The 21,143-nt window shown below is 37.9% G+C and overlaps 1 protein-coding gene across 2 annotated transcripts; it reads right to left on the bottom strand.

The window, feature by feature from the left end:
• Window positions 1–7,060: 7,060 nt before the first annotated feature.
• Window positions 7,061–14,123, bottom strand: LOC145401424 (V-type proton ATPase subunit e-like). Of its 2 annotated transcripts, XR_013897577.1 has the most exons (5): window positions 14,020–14,123; window positions 10,376–10,423; window positions 9,364–9,451; window positions 8,454–8,513; window positions 7,061–7,481 (listed from the first exon to the last, which is right to left on the bottom strand). XR_013897577.1 is itself a non-coding variant. In XM_080273763.1 (4 exons), the coding sequence occupies exons 1-4, from the start codon at window positions 14,115–14,117 to the stop codon at window positions 8,508–8,510; spliced, it is 240 nt and encodes a 79-aa protein (XP_080129889.1). In that variant the 5' UTR covers window positions 14,118–14,123; the 3' UTR covers window positions 8,430–8,507. The 2 variants fall into 2 exon arrangements, 1 of the variants encoding a protein (XP_080129889.1); XM_080273763.1 differs by lacking the exon at window positions 7,061–7,481 and having other exon boundaries at window positions 8,430–8,513.
• Between the last annotated feature and the right edge of the window lie 7,020 nt (window positions 14,124–21,143).

Here is a 21,143-nt window from a genome sequence, read left to right as displayed (position 1 = left end):
ATCTCTACCTAGTGGCTTAGGCTGTCTGGTAGAGACCGTATGTAAGGTGAGAAGTGCTTGTAAGTGTAACTGTAGTGTTGGAGTGGCTTTAGATGTTTGTATAGTCAGTAAGCCAAGTGTAATTGGCCCACGCAAGCTGACTAGGTGCAAGCATACTTTATGGTATGTGACACTGGTTCAACCACAGCACCCCTTATGTCCACCAAAGCAGTACGTGGCCGGAAGAACGCTCCCAATGTTTATTACTCTGGCAAGGCACGAACCCTTGTTCTCCATGAACGAAAACATACACTTTACCACTGTACCACAAAAGCTCCGTGATACAGCAAACATGACCAAATCAACTAACATATCCTAACTTTCTTTCCAAGTATATTATAATGTATCCTTACTACCATGAGTGAATGATCTAATCTTACCAAACATCCAGTGTAAGCATTCTGATGTAAAACTACACAATATGAGTGGATGGCCTTGTCTAATCTAATTATTCATGATAAAGCCTAATTAGTATGTGAAAAACAGCCCTAACCAAACTGATGAAAGTACTGTACAGTAAATCTTTGTTTTATATATATATATATATATATATAGAAGGGTATATACTGTATACAGTACGGTATATATTTATGTATTATATTCTTCTTTCTTTAACTTTTTCTATTAACAAATAATAAATAATAGAAATAGTGCATTTTATTGTGGTAGGTGGGGGCGCTCACCGTCCACTCACTCAATGTAGTGCTGCTCTCGGGTGTCTGCCCTGTCCTCTCCTCCATCCTTCTTTCCTTCCATCTTCTTCTATCTTTCTTTCCTTCATCCTTTCCTCGTCCTTCTGCCTACAGGTGACTTTGCACTCCCTCCTCTGTCTTTCGTTCCTTCATTCTTTCCTCTTCCTTCTGCCTATGGGTGACTCTACACTGAGTGACAAGCCAAATGGTTTCCACTCACCCTCAGGTACCAGGTTACTATGGGTGATATTGTGGTCTCTGGCAAAGGTATATGAGGTCTTGGAGGCGACAAGGTGATAGGGGTGAGGATCTTGGCTGTAGCAGTACTCCTCTTCCTCAGACATTCTCCTGGGTCTCGGAGACTGGACCAGAGAGTTCGGGAAAGTGTTTGAGAGATCAGCGAAAGAACTCTGAAACTTTAATACAATACCTGGCGTCAGAAATAGTTCATTTGTCTCGGATGATACTGTACACATATTGACCTCTGATTTTTGCATGTTCATTTCCTCAAAAAAAATCAATTCTGTAAACTATTACTACTATACTATAAATTTAGTTAAAAGGAATCACTGTCATCAAAGTCCTTGATCATATTTCTACAGCTGCTGCTACACAAGTGGTCCACTAACCACCCATTCTGAACAATGTGCTTTAATGCAGAGCTACTAACATACCACCATACAGAATACAGTAACTGGGGAAAAATATTCAAAAATGATAAAAAAAATACAGCAAATATTCATTATACATCAACATTTTTTCATACATCCTGTGATGTATATTGAAAGAAATTGGAGAACCAGCTTTATAAGTACATGGAACATTAATAAGCATTTTTGTGTAATTTACTGTGGACTTAACATCCTGAATCCAGGTAATGTCCAATTTAGTTTATTTTGCAATCTTCATTTTACTCAACTTAAGATACTTCTAGAGCTCGAAGAATCAGCTATTGCATTCATGAACCCCTTCGCTACTAGAGCACTCTACCGAGGTGAATAAAACTGGAAGTAGCAAGAATGAAATGCAATGCATCATGAAGCATATCATTTGAGTGAAGAGGTTAATTACAAAAAAAGGGCATTAAAAAAAAGCAGCAAACTGTATAATAAAAATATATTGCACAGGGTTTGTAATGCAATAGCCCCAATTATCATACCTTGTCAGTCCTGGGGTTGAAGACAGCTGCACCAGCACAGTCCTGCACCAGTCCTGCTATCAACAGCATTCCCCAGAGCTGCATCATTCTACAGTGTGATATCCTGTAAATAGTATATTACAGAAAAAGGTAAAAATGAAGGAGAAACTTGTGATACTTGTTAGGTAAATTTGGTCTAACTGTTTGAAAATGAAGTGCATGTGAGAAAGGATGCATCTGCATATCACCACTTATCATGTGCCTCTCCATCTTATCTTCTCATAGTGTTTACTCACTTATCGTTTTCCTTCAACCTTTAGCCCTTGTTTCACCATTCCTCATAATTGTCAACTATGCTTTTTCAATAATAATAGCTATTCAGAGTAATCCACTACAGACCTAGTGCTTTTCTGCCTTTCTCCATACTGCACATCAGAATCCCTCTTCTCTCTCCACATTCTACACACTTTATTTAACTTCACTCTTTTTATGATTCTTCCTTCTTCCTATTTCTGTTCATATTACAAATCTAATACCAGGACAAGATAAACCTCACACATGACTTCAACATTTATTTATACTAACAACTACAATACAATATCTTTCCATATTTACCACAGGTTAAACTGTACTTCATATTACTATCAACTAATTGCCAAGAGAACTTGAATAAAGGTACATCCTTTAGAAGAAAGATGTGAACCCATGAACTAGACTATGTACAAAGAATGACATTATTCTACAAAATATGAACACTTACAGATACAGGCAATCTGACTTAAAATCTAGGATGTCTGCAAGCAAAATACTACATAATCCTTGAAGTTGGTGATGTATTGTTTAGTCTATTCTTGCCATCTCCAGGTGATTTTATTGTGCTTGGAAATGGACTTGAGCACAGAAGAATCTGGTGAAGGTTACATCACGCTCCTCATTTGCAAAACTTTCTCCTATGCTGAGTAAAAGTATTTGGAAGGATCATGATTACACTGCAAACTACATCACTGGACTGAGGGAATTACAGTGAAGTAACTTCAAGTGAAAAAATAACTGTGGTTTATACTCAAATTGAAATAACACAAATAATAGTCACTCCTAGTTCAAAACATCAGAATGAAGCATATGTAATTTTACAATTAAAACATGTGTTAAGGCTAGGAGAACTTTTCTCTCATCACCACCACCATCATCCTAACCTTTTTTTCCAGCCTAAGAATGGAGTTAAGCAGGATACAGAAAATAAAGAAAGAGTATGCATGAGAAGAAAATTAATTTAATTTTGGATCCAGAAAACATGGAAGACACAAATGGAACAATATCAAAAAGAACAAGAAAGAAATTTAAGTGAAGATTGCCTGTGTGGTATAAAGCTGCATATGAGGCATGACTAGACAGGGTGACTAAAGTGTGTATTATCACCGACCAATTCTCATCTTATCAACTCTAGCGACAGATAGCTGTGGAGGAGAGGTGGTCCCTCCTCTTGACTATTGTTACATAGCAAAGAATATTCTGAAATGGAAGCCAGCTTCTGTGGTTATTGTCGTACTCATTAATAAAGGCATAGAAAATTTCAGCATCATTAAATTAAATCAGGTATAATACTGCACACCATAGAACAGCAAACATCCTCATGCCTGATGCCTTGGGACTTAAACAGCCTAATTCAAAGCATTCCTATGAATATTCACAGGTTGAGCTATGTAGTTAATTTGCTTCTGAGATTCATTTCATTGGTAACATCCAAATACAAGCCTAATGTAGTTTGCCATTACTGATATTTAGACTGACTTTCATCTCCACTTCAAATTACCTACTACAGTGCCAAAAGTTTTACTAAGCTCATAAATAAGTGGTGGTCAGGATATTTATTAAAAAAGAAAAAAGAAGAAGAAGATGAAGAAGAAGTTTCAGGTACAATACTAAGAGATCAAACATAAGGACCTTTACTCTCCAGTGCAGAGCATAAGGAAACCATAAGGCAATTCCAACTAAGAGTATACCATTGGGATAACAATATTCTCATACTGTATGCTAGTGTCCCTCCCTCCAACTTTTATGGTGCAGAGCATGCACAAGGTGACCATGTTGCACTTTTAACATGGTACAGTCAAATATTAATGTCTGTTCACCTCCACTGCCTCTTTTTCTTGTTGACTCATAGACATTTGAATGAGATGTACTGGGCAAAGGTGAATATTCTCACCCACAGACTAATTATATAATATACACTTCAGTTAACTACGTCATATTCTGGTGTCTATGACTCCAGTGATGAAACAGAGGCAGGAGACCCAAAGACTTTAGCATCTGACTGTACATTTTGGGGAAATATATTATCTTCGTATTATATGCTCATGACCCTCCCCCTCTCTACTCACCACTCACAAAAAAATTAAAATGCTTAAACTCATCAACCTGATAAAGTACTCTTTAGTGTACTCCTATTGCTCTAGTTTAGGACTGATTTTTTAAAACAGGGGGTTAGATACAATGTAATATTCACTGAACCTTTCACTACAAAAAGGTTTCTCCTAAGATGAATAAAATTACCTGAAGTGAGCATGAAATAAAAGATAACATATATCATCTCATTTTAGGGACTATGACAAATCTGTGGGGAATGATGGAAATAGTTTGTTAGATGTGATGACCTGTTGAATTCACTAGGCTGTCCAGCACAGGAGAGAGAGAAAAAAAAAATTATATACTTCACCCTCATTATCACCATAATCTTGACCTTCACATTCAACACAGAAAAATATGCATTATCTAATCATCATCATCATCATCCTGACTTACCTCAGTCTCACATCCACCCTTACCTCTCCCCCCCCACCCCAAAAGGCATATACGGTACTAATCACGATCGTCACCATCATCCTGATCTTGTTTCCACCTACAGATGGAGTGAGAATACACTTAACATCAACCACAAACTCCTTGATGAAAATTTGTACAATGGATTTGACCCCTACAATCTGATGATATATGTTTCCATTTTCTTCATGCTACTTACAGGTGATTTTCTTGCAATTTGGGGAAGGCATCTTGCTGTGAAAGGCTTAATAAAGGTTACATCTAACTCTCCCAGGCCCAATTGTTTCCACTAAGATGAGTAAAATTATCTGGAGATGGCAAGAAATATAAAATGTCATTGGCTGTGTCAGCATCATAAAGAAAGACATAATCTGAATTCAGCTTGTTAATATTAACTTTGGATAACTTGAAAAATCATTATGCTTCAAACAGCATTGTACATCACCCGTAAATATAATAAGAACACCCATCATATACAGTAATATCAAGAAGCATACAATAAGTCCTTGTTATCTATCAAGGATGTGCTCCAAACTGTTACAAATTATTCTATACAGCTCTTAACGCAACTGGGGGAAAAGTCAGCAAATGTTCTTTATGAGTAGCAATGGAACCTGAACAAGAAATTTTTCCCCAATTATTGTATACAGTTCTTAAAAGTAAATATTGTACAAAAATGAAACAAATAACAAGGTCTTACTGTAACTGAAACCACGTTACTGCAACCAGTTAAATCTCTTGTACAAGTTATAGAGCAACCCATAGCAAGGAATGGGTGAGTAAGTATCATCAAAGAGGCTGAATATGTCAACTAGTGGGACAAAATTAACAAGCCATTTATGATGCTTTAACCCCTTCAAGCAAATGACAGTCTGTATTTCATTTCTGCTGCTACTGCATTAGACAATTTTATTCAGCTAAGGAGTGAGTTTTCAAACTGAAGGGGTTAGTTATAATTTTCATTAACCCTTCCAGTGACACACCATTCTGAAGCTGAATTAAATCATCTAAGGGTGGAATGTATAAAATGAAAACTATGTTCTCTGGCTAAAGGGATTAAATTGGCCATTAGTTAATAACCCTTCCTGATACCAAACACTCAACTTATTACCATGAAGTGATAAACGCTGCTACTGACTATCAACCAACATGACGTGATAAAGGCTGCTACTGACTATCAACCAACAGTGAGACTAATGCAATACTGTGCTTTAAACAGTTGCTAATCAGATCTTGCAACAGTACACATAAGACAGAGCAGCCAAGTTTCACACACAACCATATTATATCAGTTTCAATGAGCAACCAACTCAACTTACAGGAAGCCTGCAAGACACACATTCACTCAAACACATGCAGACACATACAACACTAGAACATAAATTAACCTCTTGAATCTAAGTGATGTCCTCTGTAATTAAATCTTGATGCTATCAGTCAGTTTTACTCAATTTGGGGAAGGCCTCTCGTAAAGAAGAAGTTAGTAATGCTATAGCTAACCCCTCCAGCTGAGAAATTCCCCCTAAACCTAATAAAATCATCTGGAAGTAGCAAGAAAAACTAAAAATATCACTAGATTCATGGGGATAAAGACCAATATGAGGAAGAATAAATAAATCTGCTTCCCTAAAGTACCATTACTTCAACATCAGATCATGTGACTGAGATATTTTACCGAATGACAGATTGAAATATACGTGTATCTTAACTAAATCCTCTTCCTTACAGAGGTGGACCTAGACATTTTATGGGGGCACCAAGCAGAGATATACTGGATTTCAACTGGGCTAAAAGTGTTCACCTTTTCACAGTGATGTTTTCTACATTCCTGTTACTTTCACTGAATTTATTCAGCCTTGGCGACTTCAAACTGCAAGTTATACAGCACTGTATATATATAACTGCCATTAACTCTTTCACTGCTTAAGGTCTGCCCTAACTTGAATAAAACTGTATGGGGGCATTTGAAAAAAAAAAAAAAAAAAAAAAAAAAAACTCAGGACAGAAAGGGTTATCTGACCAGAAAAGTGGGCCTCTACCTTCATGCTGCGATTCAAAGTCTCTAACATGAGTCTTTCATCTGTATGCCCAGCTTCCAAGTCACATTCTCTGAGTGTTTAAACACACTGTTAGTTGACACTCAACTGGAATGCATCATTTATATCCAGCTCTTGCTACCTCCTAACAATTATTATTCAACCTAAGAAAGACTTTTAATTGGAAAGGCTAAGTACAGTCTGCACTTACCCCTTCACAATCGGGCACCTTCTTACGATGAATAAAACCATCTGGTAACTACATGAATAAATTAAAAATGGGTGTCATCTGAAAAATGGGTGTCATCTGACTGAAGTGATTAATAAGCTTGGTCAGGTTAAGTTTGCATTCAGTGAAGTTACACCAAGTAGCAATGGTTTGCTTTAGGCTGCATTGGGTTGTTATATTAACTTAGGTTTGGTTGGCTGAGCAAGATATACTGACTGTTGAGAAGTCGTTGTATCAACCATTTTAAAAGATGAGACAACTATTTAAAGCCATTAGGAGATTTCCACTATTAGTACAGTACTGTACTCAGTCCATGTAATTTGCATGACAGAAGAAAATACTTATGGCAGCCACATTTTAACCAGTGCTACTACATAATGTACAACCACATACAACTCACTATACAGTACCATAGGCTATACAGTACAGTAAAAGTCCCGTATACCGACACCCTTGGGACCGAGGTCAAGCTGGACCACTGCATATCTTGCATCATAGGGTGACAACACCAAATATACTTTCTACACCTGCAAATAATAAAATTAAACACTATTAATCTTCATACCTTCAGATCTCTGTGTTCTATCAATTCAAAGCTTCCAGACAGGGCAATCAATCTGGGGATGTTACTCTTCATTATTATCCTCCTCCTCACCTTCTCTTGTAGATATGGATGGGAGGGGAAATTTAAATAAATATCTGAGAGGGACACAATGCATCTGCACTGAAAAAGGTCATTAGAATACTAAACAACTGCATCAGGGTGGACATGAACAAAAAAAAGATACAGTCTGTTTCCAATCATGTGATCTGCTCCCACTACAATTGCACTTGTTATACAATAAGTGTAACATAAACTGTCCTTCTATACATACATACAGTACTACAGCATAGAAGACAACTGAGGGAAAAAAACTAACGAAGAATGGACAAAAAGAGTGAATTAACATAACCCATTAAAGGTTATATACCATGGAGAAAATACTGAGAAAAACATTTACAGGCATGCTGTTGTTATCCTTAAGCTAATATGACAGAATACAGTTAGTGCAGGAAGAAAGAAAGGACCTGAACAGTATACCCTTATGCTACAAGGTTAATGGGTGATTCTGCAAAGGAAGGAAGAAAAAAGTAAGCTTTTCTGATAAATAGGAAGTTATATGATCAGTGTGAGACCACAGGAGAGAAATAGGGGGATGTTATTCCTTCTCCATTCATTATTGGTTTCAGCACTATAGCATATTATAAACTGGTTTTATTCATTTAATCTTCTCTTTAGTATAGTTTTCGAAATTACGTATAAAAATTTTATTTCCTTCATCTTTTTCCCTTTGTTATATGGTTCCCTAAGAGGCATTACATGAGTGAAAAGGCATCAGTCATCTCTAAACACCTGAACCTATGGAAGACACTATTAATATAATCCAACAGTAATTCCCATAGTGATTTCTAAACTTTCTAAATATAACATATAATGTAATACATTTCTGTCAACTCACCAAACAACACAATCAAATAAATACACTTAAGTAGCCTGTGTAGCCTGTTTCATCTTATCCCTGAAAATAACAAATAAAGCAAAATTAAAGTCCAAACATAACAGGATACAACGACACTATTAACTAGAATTACTGTATATACTACAGCTTATCATGTTAACCATTTGACAACAATGACACACATACATAATTCATGTTAATCAAGCTACCACCGGATGATTTTATGTAACTTAAAGAGGACCTCTCATTGTGAAGTCTTCCCTTGGCCAAATAAAATCAACTGGCAGCGTCAGCAAGAACAAAATATGCAAATGACAAAGTTGTGCTGCTGCAGGGATTAACACTAGCAGCTGCCAGTTACAGATGGTTCTTTTTATCTCACAGGGTTATGTTTAAAAATATCATACTTTTTAAAATACATTTTGGAGCTATGAAATGGGTGAACTTGCAAACCAGCTTTATATGGATCAATGAAACATTAAATGTCAGTCTTTCTATAATTCACCAACAAATTAACAGAAAAGAATGCAACATACAATGAGGGATTTCCAATAAAATGGACTGCCAATATTCTATGCTTCAGTTTAATCCAAACCAATTTTCTATGCTTCAGTTTAATTAAAACTGACCATTAAAATATAGAATCTTAAATGAAAATTTGTTAATCCACCAAAAGTATGAAATCAAAGCATGATGATGACCACACGCACATACCAGTAATAAATTTCTTTAATGAATATAAATATAACAGGTGAAACATGTAAATACCAACAAAGTGAATAAAGCAGCACTCTGAAGATGTGAAATCAAGCATAATGAAAGCCAGAATGCTCAAATGCCACAATGAACTGGTCATACCATAAACAGCTATAATACTGTACTGTCAGCAACAGGGATACACAGTACGTACCCAGAGGCTCTTGAGAGCAATGATGGTGGTGCGATGGAGAGCAGGTCCAATGAGAGGATTCATTTGGTGCATGTAGCAGCACAACCAGCTGTGGGTACAACATTTAATTATTTACTATCTCTTATGGGGGCAAATAATCATAACTAATAATCCATATTATTTTTCATAAATAATATGGATTAAAACTGCATAACTTAAACCTTTAAGTAAGGGATGCTCCCAAAACCTATCAGAGTGGCTAAAGTACCCTTACATAGTATATTTATAAAGCACTATGCTGACTGTATTCTACACTATGGCAGTTAATTATGTCAGAACACTCTATACATATTAACACCTGCGATTAAAACATACTGTATAAGTAATTCAGGCCTACACTGGTAGTCATATACAGTACAATAGTACAGCAAGGGTAAAAGTACAACTGGAACTAAATATGTGTCCACACAGGATTAGATGATGGATGGATGGACTTTCAAAATTCATATTCTATACAAAACAATTTCAGCTAGCTACCATGCATCAAACTGACAGCAGTTCAACCTATCCAGCTTAAAGTACATGCCTAATGCTTAGTCAATGAGAAAATGTACTGAAGTGTACTGCTATATACATTAAAGACACCAGTACCAGATGATTTATCCATGGCTAGATGTATCCTAAACCAACTAAGTTTCTAGTAGATGTACACCCTCCGAAAAAAGTATCAGCCCCTTTGGGTATGATGGTTGTGAAAATGGGCAACATACTATAAATGTGGTGCCTCAATACATATAGCAGCCAGTAAGAGTATCTTTTTTGCAATTTTGAGTTCTAATAATTATCAAAGACAATATCTGCACATATGATTACAGGATGCCCCATATATCACAACGCTTCATTCTTGTTTCAGAATGATACGTGCTGTAAAAGCGCCGATACTTTTTTGTGAGGGTGTGCAAGTACAGTAGTAGTATAATTTCTGACAATCTCACACCTTTACAACCAACAATATGTTCACTGGTCAACTTACAACAGCCAACATGAAACTGCCGTAATGATCAGGACACACTGCATCAAGCTGAAAATAAGAAGTATATATTAGGTGCAACACATTAACTTCCTGGTACATATATTAATCATGGTAGTGTTCGCCCATATATTACTGTACTTGCATGTTGACTAGGGGACTTAACTGGACAGGACAAATAACATGGGCACATTTCCTCATGGAGATGTGACAGTCTAAGGCAATGTTATCTATACTCTTTGAGGATAAAAATGAAAAGAAAAAAAAAAATCCATGGTACGGCATACCACAGTATTGCTCATTCTTGTGTTTCAAGAGTCTGTACCTTCTGCAATATCCGAAAGAGGAAGTTTGTATTGTATCAAGGAAATCTATATCACTTTCATTCTTGTCCTTAAAGAGATCAAATAGCTTTGCTTTAGATCTCTCCACTGCCATGGCAATGAAGGATTTTGGGTGGGTGGGTGTATATATATATATACAGTATATGGAGCCTCTGTGGTACAGTGGTAGAGTGTGCGTTTTGTACACGGATGAGCCAGGGTTCGTGCCCCGCCAGGGTAATAAACTTTGGGAGTGTTCACCCAGCCATGTACTGCACTGGTGGACACAAGGGGTGCTGTGGTTGCACCAGTGTCGCTTACTATACTGTAAAGTATGCTTGCACCCAGTCGGCTTGCACGGGCTTATTACACTTGGTTCACAGACTACACACATATCCAAAGCCACTCCAACACTACAATTACACTTACAAGTACTTCTCACCCTACACACAATCTCTACCAGACAGCCTAAGCCACTTGGTAGAGATACATTAGCTGTATCGTCCCAACTTCGGTCGGGATAGGCCGGTCCTGCAGTGGATACTCAAACGGCTGATGATGATATATATATATATATATATATATATATATATATATATATATATACATATATATATAAAGCTTTAGAGTTCAGAAAAGATTATCTAGATACTGGTATCAATTTTCCATTACATTACTGAATACAGATCTGTTATCTTTATTACAAGTAGTTTTTGTTGGTACAGTACAAGGGAGGCTTCACAAAATTCAAAGGTGCATGATTTAATCTCAATGAGAATTGTGTTATTTATGCAAAAAATTTTCCTTAAATGCTTTTGGTAACACTGTCTTTCAATTTTTGTACACATAAACACTCACTGCATCATCCCCCTTGGTACCGTAAGCTTAGACGTTACTGCTTTCTTTTTTCTTTCTTCCTTTTTACTTTGTGTGTGTGTGTGTGTGTGTGTGTGTTATGCATGAAAATCCAGGTTGAACTCAAAGAGAAAATGAGGATGATGACTCCTTCCATTTCATCCTGGATTGCTTCTTGCATTTTCTTTAATTTGTAGTGTATTGGCAATATTAGACAAACTGTAGGAAAATTCCCATTAACAAACTATCTTTTATACAGTAACAGGGATTAAGTTTCATTAGAATGTAATTTGTTTATGACACTCAAATTTCTCTCAAGTAACATACAGTATATAAATCTGAGGCCACTAAAGTGAAATTTTTGACACCGGCTGTGGTGTCCTACAGATGGTATTACACAATGCAGTATGTCAAACTGGACTTGAAACACATTTGTCCCCAAGCTGTTCTTGTTAGTTACATTAAATTAAGTGGGATTTTTTTTCAAACTACCTCACCTTGATTTTTTTTATTATTTTTTTTTTTTACTGGAAGATTTCCACGTGTTTCTAATTTTTTAAATGGTAATTTTAATTGAAAATGCCTTGCTTTGCTGTTTTCAAACTCTCAATCCCCCCTGTCAAAAAAAATCAATCAACACATGAATATTCACACACACACACACACACACACACAAAAAAAAAAAAAAAAAAAAAAAGGCCACACCAAAACTGGGTTTCTAACTGTAAGGGCTTTGTTCCCAGATCCCCCTCTCCAAGGCATTAACCATCCAGACTGTCACTTTAAAAGCCACTTAAAACTAGGCTAGCCACTTACCTCAGAAAGCCAAAGCTGCGTTGGCGTGTTTGTCCTGTTTATCTGCATCAAATTCAGCAGGGATAGGGACGCATGCTGCTAGGTGCACAAGTGGGTTAAAGGTTTACTGCATCGTATACAAGCACACCGTATCGCACTTAGGGCACCACTTCAGTAGGTATAACCTCCTGGTTGCAAAAAATCTCCAGGCCTGACACATTATTTTGAAGACACCGTTGGATTATGTCCCACTGCACACGAGCAAAAGCATCACACAATGACTATCTAACTATTTATTGCCAGATGCCTCAATCCCGTTTGGGGTGGCCACAAACAAATCGCCTCCAAGTCGCCCTGTCCCCCGCCATTTCACTCCCCTGCTCCCAGCTCACACCCCCCTCTCTCATATACCTCTCCACCCCATCCCTCCATCTCATCCTCGGCCTCCCCCTCCCTCTTTCCCCCTCCACCTCACTCATATACACTCTCTTCGTCAGTCTTTCACCCTCCATCCTCTCCACATGGCCAAACCACCTCAGTGTGCACATGCTGCACATATTTCTTCTGTAAATATCCTGCACACACCTTCCACGTCCCCCATCAGCTCCAGTTCATATTTGCCCAATCGTTCCTCCACTTCTCTCTTATACTCTGCCTTTTTCTCATCCTCTTGTAACCTTTCCACTCTCTTTGCAACTACTCCTTCCTCTCGCCTTTCCTTTCTTCTATTTCTCCGTCTTACTTGGATCCTAATTCTGGCCACCACCAAGTAGTGGTCAGAAAGTCCACTCCCCCAACCTCTATAAGCTCTTGCATCCATTACACATCTTCGCATCCTTTCATCCACACACACATAATCAATCATTGCCTTCCTTTCATTCAGTTCACCACCCATCCTTCTCATCACACAATGACAACATACAGTATACGAAGAAATGCGCTTCCCGTCACAGGCAGATGAGGTCACACCCAGTGTGCCCAGATCATCACAAATTGCCTGAGGGATTTTTCACACTTCTCTCAATGGTTCATTCATAAATGATTCATGAAAGATTGACAAAGGGCAACAAGGTTGGAAATATGACCAAGAAGATTAACAGGGAGCATCACAGTCGTAAATCACTTTAAAGTAGCTCATATCTGGATCCCTGCACCACAATCATGGCAAAGTAATATTTATGACAATCATGAAACATCTTGAATATGCATTTCCAACAGAAATACTACAGAGAACTCTCCCCCCTCCCCATTTATAATGAGAAAATGTCATAGCACACAATAGAAAAATACATACTTTGGGCATTTGTGAGCCAAAAAAAAAAAAAATCCAATTAGGTTACATTAGGCAAATCTAGCTACTATTAGGCTAGGTTAGCCGGAGATCTGACAGGAATTAAAGGTTAAAATTTTACAAAACAAATACATAAAGTATTACATGCATTTAGTTCGTGTGGAAAAACAATGGGGTGGTTCAAAGTTTTACCACTTTCCATTTAGACTACACACAGAATTATCTTAAATCTGAAATACGGTAATGAAATGGGATAACAGCAAAAAATACATGAGCTTATTCGACAAGGTGACGGATTGTTAGACCGAACAAGTTCAGGTGGTTGCACCATACACCAAGCAAAGATGCCTTTTACAACCAGGCAGTATGAGGCAAATACTTACCTTCTATTCGGTCCCTTTGGTAGGATAATGGGCAAAACTATCCCCACTAGACCCCAAAACAATGTCATTAAGATGAGGGGAATCGCTGAGGCTCCCATCTTGACACTTCTTTGCTGTCAATAAGTAAACACGACTGGTTAAACTCGGCTTATGTAATCGGGATTTGTAGGTGAATATTTCGTTTTCTAAGTAATTATCCACAAAATTAAGTTTTATTCTCATGAATCACAACTTTTCATATATTTCTCTTATAGAAGTTTTCAAGATTCTCATTACTTTTTGACAGCGTGTTATAATTGATACAATCTTTATTTAACTTACAATTGATTTGCTCTTCTACCCCTTCCCCTTCCCCCAAAAAATGGTATATGAACAAATACTTTCCTTTTCCCCGTAAAATCGTAAGCCTAGATAAATTACATACCTAGCTCAGAAATTTTGTAAAAAGTGCTAATTTTAGTTTACATTTTCTTTGTAAATTTAATATGGGTAACTATAGATTAGCTCTCCCCCCACGCCACGAATCAAGTCGCGATGCAGGAATGATGGGGCAATAGGATTGTCAAGGACATAACGGGTATAATAAACCCTAGGGTTACAAAGACAGTCAAAAATAATGAAAATTGTAGTGCATTTATTAACGCGGCAACTACCAGGCCAATAACAACGGGTTGAGGTGTGCATATCCCAACCTAGGCTACCGTAGACTTAAAGGTAAGCCTAACTGATTAGCCTAGTTTCTTTGGTGGCATTACATCAGTCATTATAATGATCATCATGATAATTATCATAATCATCACCATCATCGTCATCAAGATCATAATCTTTTTCACACCGCTGAATGGGCAGAGGTAGGCCCGTAGGAGCAAAAGAGGAAGCACAAAACTATCAAGAGCATGTCCAGTGGAATGAGTCAATCATTCAAAGCCCTCCTGACTCTTCATGATCCTTACTATATGCTCAGTTTATTTCTCGTAATAGATGATTTTCAAATTATATCTTAGGCAATATCAGAGCGTTGGCCATGGGGTATATCAGGGCAGTCAAACCTTCAAAGTGTGCTCCTCCATAAACACTTCGTCCATCCAATTCAGTTTCCTGTCAGTTCCTAGTCTCATCAACTTCCATACTAGTTTTTCTTACACATTCATTTGTCATATCCATTAATTTTACCTTCATAGACAACCACGACTCCTCCCACCTTATACTCAGTTAGTGTTTACATCCAGTTTACATCTCGTATTATTTTAGATGGAAGAAAGAGACATAACACTTAAGCAGAAAGAGGCATAACACATAAGCAGAAAGAGGCATAACACATAAGCAGAAAGAGGCATAACACATAAGGGAAGCTAGGTGGCGTAAAGAGGCGGGAAAGGGTGGAAATAAATGATAAAAGGAGAAGCCTGAAGCCATTTTGATCGCGGTTAACGTGTAAACCCTCACTCTCTCGTCATATCTACGAAACTGGGTTGATTATGTGATCGGGTTTTGATCCCCCTCCCACCTACAGGACAAAAAACAAACAAACAAACAAAGAAGAATAAAGAATAAAATGAAATGAGGGAATATGAATAAAATGATACTTATGTCCTATTGTCTCCTGCCCTGTTCCCCTCCTCCATCCACTGTTTCCGTTTCATTCCCAAGCGTGTGAGTGTCCTTGAGATGGGGCGAGGTCTGAGAGAGAGAGAGAGAGAGAGAGAGAGAGAGAGAGAGAGAGAGAGAGAGTGTGGTAGAGTACTTAGGTGGCCACTGGAGTACAGGAGGTAAAGATGGGTCGATACGGGGATGCTGTAGAGTACAGTGGGGGAGGAGGAGGGAGGCAAGGCTGGGTACACGGATAATGCATGGGGGTACAGAGGATGAAGAAGGGGGCATGGAGAGAGAGAGAGAGAGAGAGAGAGAACATGGTATGTTCATCTTGTATCGATGGCATACATATATATATATATATATATATATATATATATATATATATATATATATATATATATATATATATTTTTTTTTTTTTTTGAAGTGGCCAATACATTCTAACTGTCCATTTTCTTTTATTCTTGCTACCCACAGAAAGTTTCTTTCAGTTAAGCAGAGATTTTTCGAAATGAAAAAGTTTAAGATAACCTATAATAACCGCCCGCAGTGCCAAAGGTCATTAAAAAATTTGAATAAAATCGTCTGGAGGTAAGAAAAATAAGTTAAGCTGATATATAATTATTATGATGGAATTAAATGAACGATAACAGGCAACTGGTACGGCATATACCTGGTAATGATCAACTTCTTTGCTAGGACAGGTGAATAAATTCGTCTGGAGGTAGCTAGAACGAAGTATGATACAACAGCGCTGAAAAAAAAAAATTATTGGACATTTTCTCTAGCCCCATCACCACGAAAGGCATATTCTAAGTTGATTAAGGTCGTTAGGACGGTCAAGAATTAAATATGTAGTGATGATGCTTCAAGGGTCACTGAAACATTACTTTTATTACTGTCATTAGAGAAACAAGGCCTAAATCGTTTCGAAACTGCTGTATCTTGTCAATAAAAACAATTTTCAGGGCTGCTTTGAACTCGTCCAGTATCCTGTACAACTATAGCGCTGAGATTTATGTTTCTAGATTGCTGCAACACCAGATGTGAGTCCCCCCCCCCCCACACACACAATCACTGTCTGAAAAGCACACACACACACACACACACACACACACACACACACAAAATCACTGTCTGAAAAGCACACACACACACACACACACACACACACACACACACACACACACACACACACACACACAAATCGTCATTCTGCCTGCATTATAATGTAAAACTTCTGAGAAAGACACACACACACACACACACACACACACACACACATCACCAGATCACCTTGAAACCGGATTATCTCTTAATCTAGTTTTTATGCAGTAACGAAAGAGCTGCCACTCGGATGCATAGTAACACCTCGGGAAGTCGGGTTTTTATGGACCGCGTTCTTGGTGGCGCACGAGGCTTCTAGACGATTTATTATGCATTTTACATCTTAGTATTTACTGTATGTTATGTTTATCGTTTTAATGTAGACATAATTTTGCATCAATAACATACATAAGGGATACTGAAGTGATCTGTGCAAAACGAATCGCTAAAGAAGAAATGTTACAGAATCTACAGAACCAGTCATTTAAAGACCCCGTTTACCCAGCTCTCATGGTCAGAACAACCCCTGCATTCTGTTCTAACACCAGACGATTAAATTAAAAGGAGAGTAAATCATGGGAGGGTGAGACAGCAGAGTTTACAGTGGTTTAAAAGTCAACAAAAATTCCCAGAGTGGTAACAAACTTATGATACACCCTGCAGGTTTCCATTGAGTATCAAGTGGGGTTGGTGGAGGATTAGTCCCCCTCCCTGTAAAACAATTAACTCTAAGCCCTTGGCCACCCCGTGTGGGATACATGGCGTCTGGCAATGAATGAATGATGAATATTTTAAGGATCCAACATCCAATACTCCAATTCCTCCATTAGCTTCCAAAAGGCCAAATGATTCTTTTTTCTTACCCTTTGTTTTCTTTTCATTCTTTCGTATTCTTTTCCTTTCCTTCTTTATTTTTGCTTTGTTTTCCTTTTACTTTTTCATTTTCTTGTTCAACTAGTACATTTAATACTAACACTCAACTAGGAGTCCGTTTTATCCATTCAGTCACCGACCGTTGTATTTATTTTTTCCCCTTAATGCTACTAGAAATTTTATTGAGCTTAAGAGGCATCCACTATTACTGCAGGGGTTGAATGACTACAACCTCTAATCTCTTCAGTTCGAAAAATCTCGCCTAAGACGCGTAAAATCACCCGTAACGAGAATGAGATGAGGTGAAGTAGAGAGGTATTCGACTATGAAAGAGGAGGGTGTGAGGAGGAAGGGCAGTGATATGGCGGGGGACAGGGCGACATGGAGGCTATTTGTTTATAGTCACCTTTACGGGATTAAGGGGTTTGGCAATAGGTGCAAATAGATAGAGATGTAAACAGACGTCTTAGTGTCAATTGGTTAATATCATACACATTCCCCTTAGCTACGGGATCCCAAACGTGTGTGCCAAGTCTTTGAATTACCAGTAAGTTGTACCCTCCTTGGCCAACAGGTTTTTGGGAAACAAAGAAAAAATAGGAAAAAAATAAAAAAAAAAAAATTCTCCCTTCAATTGCATCTTCCTTTGTCGTTTTCATAGACACCACAAAAGTAGGTAATGTAAAATGTTTACTCTTAAATGTTGGTTTATTAGATCTAAGAGAGAGAGAGAGAGAGAGAGAGAGAGAGAGAGAGAGAATGATTAATTCCTTCCATCCAATAACTCATCCTCGTACAGAAAGAAACAGAAAAAAAAAATGGCTTTAGTCCGCTTACCTCTACTTGGCGGACATTCTACGTCAGTTTGCTGGTTATTTCGAGTAGCATAGTGACAGAAAAAGACAATAATACGGGTTTACATCATTCCCATAGCGCTTCTTCGTGACTAGCATCATAGTCTACTGCTAATATGTAGTGGCAACTCAGTATTCAGGACTGCAAGGTGAACATTTGAGGCCACTTTAAAATGAAAAGAGAATATGTAGTTACCTTCCGGATGTGGTTTTTTGTCTCACTCATCCTTCGTTCCCTCAACCTGGCCTTCCCTACACATTACGTCTACTTACAGTGACGCAAGTGTGTGTATGTGTGTGAGAGAGAGAGAGAGAGAGAGAGAGAGAAACCAATACAGGTTTTCAGGTCTTACAGGGAGTAGTAACCTTCAGTTTATTTATCTTTATTATTACTGTGATGATAATGATAATGATAATGATGATGATTGTCGCCAGATGGTTTTATTCCAGCTTAGGAGGTAGTTCCATCCTCTGAATAAAAATAAAAATAAAATTCATTAATCTCTTCAGAATGTGGGATATCTTCACTATTTTTCTCTTTAAAAGTGCAGCTAAAAGAAGTCCCACAAGCTCCTTCGCGATGTGACAGATCTTCATTACTTTTTGTCTCAAACGTCAAACAATTCTTCCTTTTTTTTTTTTTTTTTCTGATGTCAGACGGTTTATCCCAGCTTGGGAATAAAAAAATCCCATAAACCCCTTCGGGATGCGAGATATCTTCACTAATTTTCTCTCAGACGTCAGACAATTTTATTGCACCTTTAAGAGTAGTGACTGGAGAAGATTGGTGATGGTGCGGGTGACTGGAGAAGATTGGGAGAAGATGTGAGGAACGTAAGAATGGAATGAGATGGGTGTTGTTGATTGGAGAAAGATGGCTTATGATGTAGGTAACAAAGGGATGGAATGAGGTGGATGATGAGGAGAGGGTGGATGAGTGGAATGGCACAGGGAACAGCTCACCACAACACTAACTCATACAGTATATCTGCACCACCACCCATTCTTGCCCCACAGCGTCCCGCCTACGCCCCCTTTTTTTCTTTCTGAATCCCCCCCCCCAGTACAATCGCACAATTACGTTGCGTTAATATGAAAAATAGAGGTGTCAATGAGACTTTGCCCTTTTCGGAACGAAATACAGGCATCTGAAAGGACTTGAAAAACATGATAATTTTAGAACCACAGCAATTTACAACAGTAGCTCTAGAACGGCCGGGTTAGGATTGGTGTTACGCTTTTCTTAAGTTACGTCAGGTTAGGTTAATTTTGATTGGGATATTATCAACCTAGGCTTTGTTAGTTAAGGTTAGGTTAGATTAGATTAGGTTTAGCTTTGGTTGGTATATCCTACTCGAGTTAGGTCTGATTACGCTAGAGTAGAAGTTGGGTTATTTTTGGCTGGGATACGATTATTAAGTTAACGATAGGTCAAAATAAGTCAGGATAACTGAGACTGAGTTATATTTGGTTAGATTAAGACTACTTTTACTTTATCCTTTCAGTACGATGACGTCTATATCATTTAATTCATGCTACTGCCAGATCATTTTACTCTGCTTAAGTGAAACCTCTCGTAGCAAAGAGGTCAGAAATAGTAACCATAAAAAATAATAATCATCGTCAGGTGGTAATCAGGTAACAAAATCGCCATGTGCTAATCAGGTAACAAGCTCGTTATTTGGTAATGAGGTAATTAAATCATGTGGAATCCAGAATGAAATACAGGACTAGATTAACGAATTAGTACTGAGAAATGGCGGTGTTTCTTCATAGAAACACAGATGCTATAAATATCACAGTCGTGGTGGGTACGGTGACGGAAATCGGAAGCGAGCTCATTCTGAGGTTACGTATATTCTCTCTCTCTCTCTCTCTCTCTCTCTCTCTCTCTCTCTCTCTCTCTCTCTCTCTCTCTCTCTCTCCCTGACTCATTGTTTTGTAATACTTCCCAACCAACCGCAGGAGTTACTACCCTTTCATCCTTTTTCCCAACTCTATATTCTGGGATTTACAATGTCGCAAATATTCCGGTATGACTCACATAATACGCTCTAGATTATTGCTTCAGCCCTTTCAACACAATGACAACTATTCTTACTTGTTTCGACCCACAGACGATTTTATTCAGCCAGAAGGGGTCAATGAAGGCTATATCTAACCCCTCATAGTCTGAAAGGGCCTAAGTTGAATGATATCGTTTGGGCGTAACTTAAACAGAGTACCGGAGAAATCATTCATAAAGAGGTTAAGTGCTTTCATTTTAGTTTAAGTATTTCTCTGTGTTAGGTGTGGGCGCCCATTATCTACTCACTCGATGTAGTGCTCTCTCTCTCTCTCTCTCTCTCTCTCTCTCTCTCTCTCTCTCTCATGATCTTGAATGCTGAGTTGTAACAGTATGCTACCACCAGATGACGATGCTAGTCATGAAGAAGTGCAAGGGAAAGGATGTAGAACCATAGCATTTTTTTTACAATTAGCTACGCGAAGTATGTAGCAGAAAGACAAAAATCTGGGCCAAGTTAAGGTGAAAGGACTATAGCAGAAGTCCTTTTAATGTGATCATGCCTTTTGTTACTATAATAATTATATTTCTTACTATTTTTTGTTCATTTAGGGAAAGACCTTTTGTACGAAAGAATTATTATCTATCTCTATTTGCCCGTTTAGTTTGATGAGATTTTGTATTTAATT

This window comes from Coenobita brevimanus, chromosome 55, assembly GCF_032717465.1.
Source record: "Coenobita brevimanus isolate Jiangsu-jjx chromosome 55, ASM3271746v2, whole genome shotgun sequence".
In the NCBI taxonomy this organism is placed as follows: Eukaryota; Metazoa; Arthropoda; class Malacostraca; order Decapoda; family Coenobitidae; genus Coenobita; species Coenobita brevimanus.
This window is presented reverse-complemented; position numbering and strand designations above follow the sequence as displayed.